Source organism: Cyphomyrmex costatus, unplaced genomic scaffold (genome assembly GCF_001594065.2).
Source record: "Cyphomyrmex costatus isolate MS0001 unplaced genomic scaffold, Ccosl1.0 scaffold438, whole genome shotgun sequence".
In the NCBI taxonomy this organism is placed as follows: domain Eukaryota; kingdom Metazoa; phylum Arthropoda; class Insecta; order Hymenoptera; family Formicidae; genus Cyphomyrmex; species Cyphomyrmex costatus.
In genome coordinates, this window is record NW_017278619.1 from 6735 (window position 1) to 16065 (window position 9331).

General features: G+C 36.2%; 1 protein-coding gene across 1 annotated transcript in view; it reads right to left on the reverse strand.

Annotated features, from left to right (window-relative positions):
* Positions 1 to 1195: 1195 nt before the first annotated feature.
* The window catches only part of LOC108777485 (putative nuclease HARBI1), a 24034-nt gene continuing 15898 nt past the window's right edge, over positions 1196 to 9331 (reverse strand). The window contains exons 4-6 of the mRNA XM_018544398.1: positions 2616 to 2785; positions 1684 to 2155; positions 1196 to 1335 (exon numbers count right to left, since the gene is read on the reverse strand). Coding sequence (XP_018399900.1) covers positions 1196 to 1335; positions 1684 to 2155; positions 2616 to 2785 — 782 coding nt within the window. The remainder of the gene's footprint in view (positions 1336 to 1683; positions 2156 to 2615; positions 2786 to 9331) is intronic.

Sequence of the window (9331 nt, forward strand, 5' to 3'; positions counted from 1 at the left end):
CCGGACGTAACAATGAAAAAAATATCATTATTTTTTTGAGATACTCTAGTAGGTTATGGATAAACAGTTCAATGATAAACCTTGGGTAGCTCCAATAATACTTACATTGGATAGCGCCAATCCATCTCCATTATCTGAAATTACTAATATTGAACAGGAAAAAAGAAGTTCACTTTCTTGTAAATCAGAAACACCTTCTAAACGTAAGCATCACAGTCGATACATCTAATATAAAATATAAAGTCTAATTAAATAAGCATAATTCTAATAAATATAATGTAATAAATATTTTTGTTTTATTTTTATATAAGTACAATGCATATATAATGTAGTATAATGTATCTAAATATAATATAGTAGAATCCAAATCCGACACCAAAGAAACTCGATAGTGAGGTAATAATTTTAGAGTTACATAATACCGTGTCAGATAACCTGGAGGGATTTGCTATATAATTTTTTAAAAAATTTGCAGAATCTTTATTCTATTATATTTAATATTGAATACATATAATTACAGGTATTAAGCAATTTGCCTTATTAGAGAAAGTAATTGCTGTGACAGAAGAAAATAATATTCAACGCCAGAAAATGCACGAAGAAGCAATGGCTCGACAAGACAGATTACTTGACATCCTTGAAAAGATGATTACTAAATAACATGATAGAGAACTCTCAATACCAAAGCGTATTTTTCATATTTCTTTTAATATTCTCTTTTAATATTTACGTAAAGTTCGTTATAATATTTATAAAAATGTGTTATTTAGTTACATAATTTTACAAGACTGATATGAATAATAATTAATAATACGAATCGAGAACGCAACTCGATTGCGCGATCACGCCCTCGACCGATTACCGGAACGCGCGGCGAAATAAGTTTATTATAATATTAAAACCGCGAGCGCGACGCGATTACGCGATCACGCCCTCGACCGATTATCGGAACGCTGACGAGAAGCGCCGAATTAGAAGGTCGCAGACCTCAATAAATATGAGAAGACCGAAGCAGAGTGGAGTCAGTAATTTTAACAAGTTGTAGCGCGTCACTCTGCTCGAATACGATCTTAAAGTTATATCGCGACACGCGTAGTGTAAGTGATTTGTGTGAAATAATATCTTTGTGTATTAAAGTGAATATAATAAAGTTTATTAATATATAAAAGTTTCAAAAAATAAAAGAAGTGATTATTTAATTGCTGCTCCCGAATCCTTGGTGGATCCCGAATCTCGTGTCGCAAATAGCGGCACAACATGTTCGTTTTGTCTCTTGGGAGTTGCTCGGAGTTGTTCTGAAGAAACCCAACGTACTTGGATGTGATCCATTTAATGCTGCAAATGCTTCGTTGATCAATCAGAAGAAAAATTTTACGAATTGATCAATCAAAGAACGTTTCGAGATATTTACAGCATTAAATAGACCACATCCAAGTACGCTAGGTTCGTTCAGAGCGACTCTGAACAGCTCCCGAGAGACAAAACGAACAATACTAGTAATACTATAATACTGTATTAGATAGTCTTTCTATGTGGTACTTAAAGTGATACAAATACTTTATATTCATGTTACAATGAATATGTAAAAAATATATAAATAAATATATATTTTTCAAGCGAATCTCATATGTAAATTGGCACATATGTTATTTCTTTTATTTACAGCGATGTTTCTATCATTACCACATTCGAATCGTTGTAACGGGTTTAATGCTTCTTCAACTTCTATAACAACGGCTACATCTTGCAACTGCAATTCATCTCTTCTCAGCAAACAAATATTGTGTAACACACAACATGCTAATATATGATAAGGAATAAGTTCTATGCAATACATTGCTAGCGTATGTAAAAGACTCCTCCAGCGACATTTTAGAAGAGCAAATGCTCGCTCGATTGTCATTCTAGTTGAGGAATGGCAAAAATTATAATTTTTCTGACGTTGCGTCAAATGTCCATTGTCAGTGTATGGAGTTAAGATATGCTGATGTAATTTGTAAGCAGCATCTCCAATTAAATGTGTGTTGTTTGGAAACTTATCTGGATTCTTAATATATTCTTCAAGAGGCGATGAACGAAAAACACGAGCGTCATGGATCGAACCAACATTTCCAACATAAATATGTGTAAACTGTCTTTTGTGATCACAAACAGCCTATAAAGAATATAGAGTTTATATTATATGTAAGTATTTGAGTTATGCCAGCTGCACACCAGCGCGATGTTCGTCGCGCGCGACACACAATATCCAATGAGCGTCTAGCTTTAGAATGAGAACATCGGTAAAGCTGTACGCTTATTGGATATCGCGCGTCGCGCGCAAAGAACATCGCGCTGGTGTGCAGCTGGCATTACAGTTTTCTAGTAAATACTAACAAAGTAAGTAATAGTAAATGTAATAATTATATCTCAATATTATAATTTCCCATGTAACAAAAAAGTAATACAACACTCATCCTTATGTTGTACATATTAATTATATTATTGAATAGGAAATTAGAATATTAATGTAACCTTATTATTAGTATATATTTATTAAAATTATATTAATAATAATACAATAAATATAATAAAATTGATGATATTAATACGTAAAAGTGTTATTTGAATATTACTTGAAGCTGAATCGAATAATGACCCTTCCTATTCACATAAGCCTCTGCATTTTCTTTTGGACTAGGAATGTTTATGTGAGTGCCATCTATGGCTCCAATCGTATCTGGAAAGCCTCTTATATTAGAAAAACCAAGCACAGTTTCTTGTATTTTATTCTCTGTAGGCCATACTATAAATTGAGATGAAAGCTCGCATAATGCTGCAGTAAACCCGGCGCATAGTTCTAATAGCGGTGGCATGACCAACATTAAAACGTTGAATTATAGATCTGAAATAAAATAATTTGTACGAAATTATAACAAGATTTATTATTCATAGTTGATTACGTTATTAAAATAATTATCATATTTACCTATATGAATCTGGAGTTGCAAAACGCCATAAGCTTAATAAAAGTTGTTTATCTAGAGGTATCATTTCATTTCCGTCAATATCACGAGTAAGTTTCTCTTGAATTAATTGCAAAAGATATTCAAATGTTGATGGTAGCATCCTAAGTTGTCAAAGGCAAGTTATGAATTTTAAACTTTTATGTACAGATTTATGATAATATAATAATTAACAAGTATACAGTAACTATACAAGTATATACAGTGACAATACATACCGAAAGTGTGATTGAAACTGTACACTGTTGAATGAAGGAACTAAATGTTCTACATATTTGTATCCTTGTATTTTAGGAATTTGTTCCTTTTCTTTCAAAGCTGTATTTGTTTCTTCTACTATTATTACAAGATCTATAGTATCATCTTCATAAATATAACTACAAGATTCTTGAAAAATATTTATTATTGCATGTAATGCCATGTTCGTCTCCATATTAACATGAATTATGTCTTCTAGGAATACGATGGTTACGAGATTTTTTAGCAGGTTATGTTCAATAATAACGTTTCCAACACTTCACGATTGATCCACTTGTGTAGTATTGACAATGGCTGCGTTCAGCAGAAAAAGCAGCTTTGCAACTGTTGTAAAATTTTTGAATATGATTGGCTTATACATATAGATCTAATGAGGAAGTAAAGGCAAGACCAATCATATTAAAGAATTTTGCAACAGTTGCAAAGCTGCTTTCTCTGCTGAACGCAGCCAATGTTAGTAGCGCTAACGGATCACTCTATCGGAAGTATTTGTAGCAATAGTGTCTGAAGCGTTTGAAGTGTCTAGTGGATTGCACCCTTTGTCACTAGCCGGTCTATCCGAACGTATTCGTGTCTATATTATCGTATCTGGAAAATCCGATACGATTAGGGTGCAGTCACATGGAGTCAGAAATAACGGAATAGAACAGTAACGGAACATTGATAGAAAAGAGATAGGATTGTTCTATCTCTTTTCTATCAATGTTCCGTTACTGTTCCGTTCCGTTATTTCTGACTCCATGTGACTCCACCCTAAGCGAGATTCGTTTCTCGGAAAATGCGCATTGAGAACGATACGTCTAATCGGAAGTCTCGTATTTGTCCCGATAGAGCGACAGACCTGTCGAAAATACAGTAATATAAGAAATTAACTAAGATCTCCTGTAGAGTTGTGTGGCTCCGCGGCAAGACGGTGGCTTTGTGATACGAACCACTACAAGGTCCACGGGTTCGAGTCCCAGGCATCACGTTCCGAGCATCCGACGTTTTTTCTCGGCCCAGCCTCCTTACAGTTATAGAGCCATTATATACACGAGATTCGTTTTTCGGAATATGCGCATTGAAAACGATACATCTAATAGGAAGTCTCGTATTTATCCCGATAGAGCGACAGAACCTGTCGGAAATACCGTGTATAGAGCCGTGTATAAGCGAGATTCGTTTTTTTTTTTTTTTTAATTTAATATGCGCGTGGAGAACAATACGTCTAATAGGAAGTCTCGTATTTGTCCCGATAGAGCGACAAAACCTGTCGGAAATACCGTGTATATAGAGCCGTATAAGCGAAATTCGTTTCTCGAAAAATGCGCATTGAGAACGATACGTCTAATCGGAAGTCTCGTATTTGTCCCGATCAAAGATGTCTTTAGTCCCGATAGAGAGCGACAGAATCTATATTGTATAGAGCCGTATACGCGATATTCGTTTCTCGGAATATGCGCATTGAGAACGATAGAAATATTCAGTTGAAAATACTTAGTAAAAACACGATAGAAGCGGTAAGGTAACGATAGACCTTAAATCTTTATTGTATTCTATCCGTTTCTATCGATTCTTTTAAGCAGGGTATGATAATAGAAAGTATTATGTAATAAAAAAAAACCATATATTATTTAAAAATAGGAAATGTATCGTGAGAAATAAAGGTTGTAGGTATAAAGCATACCTCATAGCTTATAACTGTAAGTTTAAATTGATATTTATATTTTATGTTAAATAAGCATTTTAAATCTAGACGGTACAGATTTTTGTTTTTGAACATACGTCCTAAAGACATTCTCGAAACTTTCTCAAGACTTCTCTTGAAACTTTTTGCTGTCTAGTACTTATCACTTACTTTAATTTGTCTAATTGTAAGCCCATGAAATGTATAGTAATAATATTTTACGATGATGTATGTACTATCTTTATGGACAAATGTATTGTGGTATGTGTTCCAAAATTTACTGTCAGTAGTGAAAATACATAGTTTAGGTTACCAGCACTATACATTTTCAGAACTGACAGGAACGCAGCTTGTGTTTTTATATTGAGATAGATTATTTTCTATATTAGATGCCTTTCATTTGATGATACAAATCGACACAAACGTCGTTATATCTTGTGACGTGACACTTTGTGTCAGTCACTAGTGACTGCACTAGCACGGAGGAGATCCTGTGTCCTCTAAGCTCGAAGGGCGAGGGCACAAGCGAGCGTGCCAAATTTATATTATTTTTCTTTTCTTTTGTATATCCTTTTATATAAAATATTTAGTAATTTCAGATTTTTAAAGAGCGATTATTAGTCACTTTAGAGCGTGAGCGGTGGTTATTTTGAATCTGTGTAATGTTGCCGCCTCACTCACGGAAGGAAGAAAGAAGACGCCGCCGAGAAAGCAAGAAGCCACCGAAGGAGATCCCGATTGTGTCCTCGAGGAGTGCGGTACACGCAGGTCGTATCACTTTATAAATTTTACTAATTTTGTTGGAATTTGGTGATTGCCGCACCTTAATTGCAGACGCCTCGAAGAGAGACATGTTACGGGACCACCTCAGCACGGCCCGAACCTTGACAGCCATCTCCACCTATGAAGAGAGCGATAGCCGACCGTTGCTCCAGACGGAAGGCTCGGCTGCCTAATTTCGAAAAGCGCACCAAATATTAAAGGATACGCGACCCGCAGGACTCGCTGCGATTAGTCGCGAGGTCACATGGCTGCGACAAGCCAATTGAGACAAGAAGCGACCAGATAAGAGAGGGGTTGAACGGCCTGCGTGGATCCGCAAGTGCTCCCGGTTATCTCTTGTGCGGTAATCGAGGTGTAAAGAGGACGCAGGATCTCCGGAGCCTTATAATCGCAGATTCGTATCCCGTTGCCGAAGAAAGTTCGCGTCGGAAGCACTCCCTTGGGAAGATCGACGAGGGATCGTTACGTGGTGAGGCGAGCGTTATCTTATAAGTTGTGTAAAACCACCGAAGTTGTGCCGACACTCAAAAGTACGGTTACAATATATTGTATATATATGATATATACGAGTATACATATATGTAAGTAATATGAGATGAGGGGGTACAGCCGAAAGCGGAGGCGTTTCGAAAATCGGTTGAAAGTTACATACACTTTACGTATGTTCACTTCTGTACTGGCAACTTTAATTAATAATCAGTTACTTTTCGTGGTAATATATTAATAAAATGTAACTCGTGATAGTACTGCGATAGTTTTAAATATACGTCATATCGGTCAGCAGTCAGTAGAATTTAAAATAATAATTTTATTTAATATATATATGTAAAATGATGACTGCACGGTTTATTATCGGTGAGCCGGGTGAGGGGGTGACGTGCGACTCGCGTCCGCCTTTGCACATCAAAACAATCCCTAAGGCTGCTTCCACTAACCGTCTATCTAATATTAACGCGTTAATTTTAATACAACATATTTATTCTTTATTCGTTAACGCAATCGCATATATAAAACAAAATTATTAAATAAATGTAAAACATTTACTTTTCGTAGTAATATATTATTCGCGGTGTGGTGTTGTGAGGGGGACAGCGAAAGCTAGTCGTAAATGATTCGAAAATCAACCGAAAGTTGCACAGTCCCCCGCGCTGCTCCGCGTGCAATCGAACGAAATGTTCCATGACAATCGAATGGCATTGTTCTGCGCGCGGAGCGGTGAGGTGAGGGGGACAGCGAAAGTTAGACGGAGGCGATTTGAAAATCAACTAAAAGTTACACTGTCCCCCTCACCACACCGCGTGCAGCTGAAATGCCCCATGACAGTCGAATGGCATTGTTCAGCGCGCGGAGCGGTGAGGTGAGGGGAACAGCGAAAGCTAGACGAAGGCGATTCGAAAATCAGCCGAAAGTTGCATTTGCCCTCCCCTCCTCACATCATCTCACCGCGTGCTGTCCAAGTGCTCCATGATGATCAAATGGCATTGTACTGTGCGCGGTGCGATACGATAAGAGGGACTGCGAAAGCTGGACGAAAACTATTCGAAAATCAATCGAAAGTTGCACCCCTCTCACCTCACCGTTCTGCTCGCAGTCCACATGTCCCATGATGATCGAGCGGTATAGACTAGCGCCACATTTGCCTCTTGCGGCAGGAATGTCAGAAGGACATCGAATGGAATGTGGTCGACGTTGACAATCATGACAATAATGACAATAATGATAACGACGATAATAATAACGACGACGACGTATCTTAAAAATAAAACGTGAAAATTTACAGATTCGGACTTTGAGTCGTGATTCTTCGCTCGTAGGACACGTAGAGAAAAAATGAAAGCACTTTTATTATACAATTTAAGCAATTGCTATCGATTGAGCGTATATAAAACTTGATCCGTTCAACCGTTACTGAGATCTGATCATCTCAATACCCCGAAACTCTCAGTTTCGCGTAAAGGAAACTCTCACTTATAATGTTATTATATATATATATACATATTAGGGTGAGTCAAAATTTTAAAAAGTTAAAAAGTTTTATGGGCCGAAGTGGAAATCGATGGAAGACCAAAAAATAAAATTTTTTTCCCTCTTGGTAAAAATCGTTTAAAGGTCATTTAGAGGTGGCTCAAAGCGGTTGAAATTTTCAATTTGGGTAATCCCATGAAGGAAGAAAACGATTGAAGTAAATTAACGTAATTTTTAAAAAAGTAATGAATTTTGATAAAATTTGTTTCTCAGGGGTTTTAGGGTTCGCTGCTTACGAATTCGCTGGCAGTTTTAAAAAAGTGAAAATGGCGGATCCAATGTGGAGGACGAATTTTTAAAAATTTATCGGATTATATTAGAATTAATAGAATTAAAGATTTTAATGAATCTCAGGCTCGTAGCCCTATTCTCATATTATTAGTTTTAAATTTGTTGAGCCTTATTACAATTAATATTTTATCGGATTCGTTTGAAACATGTTACTCGGGGAGTTTTCGGGGTCGCTGATTGCGAATCCGATGTCAGTTTCTGAACATTCAAAATGGTGGATGCAATATGGCGACTTTTTATAGTTATTGTATATATCTGAATGAAAGAACCCCGCCATAATCTTATGGAAATTGGGTTTCAGCGAAACTTTCTGGACTTTCTGAAACTTTTTATATGTTGTAATCCTTACCATCCCGAACAAAAGTCTCCATGACCGTGATCCTCCAAATTCAATATTTCGATAGATAAAGAGCAAATACTATCATAAATCCATATAATTAGATTATCAGAAGAAACCGTGCTTAACCCTTGCCAAAGCAATAGAAAATAATTAATTTTATACATGTATGTAGTAAAATGGGCACTGGATCATAGAGTTAATACTCAAATACTTGGATGACTCTACCTTAATCAGTATACTTGCTCACGTTCATGTTTATCTGATGACAAATCTTTGCATTGGCGTTACTGCATATTATGTGCATTATGTTATCTCGTTATAGTTTTCATATATAAACATTTAAAAATAAAAGCCATAACACACGCGAACATACATTCATACATACACACGGGTACACATCGGGTAACGCTAATACCGGCGGCATCGATGAGCGTACACATATACAATGCACGGAAGGGAAAGTAAAAATTTAGAATAAATAAAAAGAGCATATGCTTGTATGTGCGTGCGATATTGTGTGCTTTTATGTTGTGGCATTTGTTTAATATTGTTGTGGCATAAATATTTACATATTAAAATTGCAAGAAGATAGCTCAGTACGCATAACAGACAGTAGCGCTAATACAGAGATTTGTCATCAGATAAACATGAATGTCAGCAAGTATATTGATTAAGGTCAATCATTTAGTTCACTATTGACTCTATGATTTTGTGTCCATTTTACTGCGAACATGTATTGCAATTGATTTTTTTACCGGTTTGAAAAGATTTAAGCACTTGTTTCCCCTTATCATCTAATTATATGGATTTATGATAGTATTTGCTCTTTATCTATCGAAATATTGAATTTGGAGGATCACGGCCATGGAGACTTTTGTTCGGGATGGTAAGGATTACAACATATAAAAAATCCAGAAAGTTTCGCTGAAACCCAATTTCCATAAGATTATGGCGGGGTTCTTT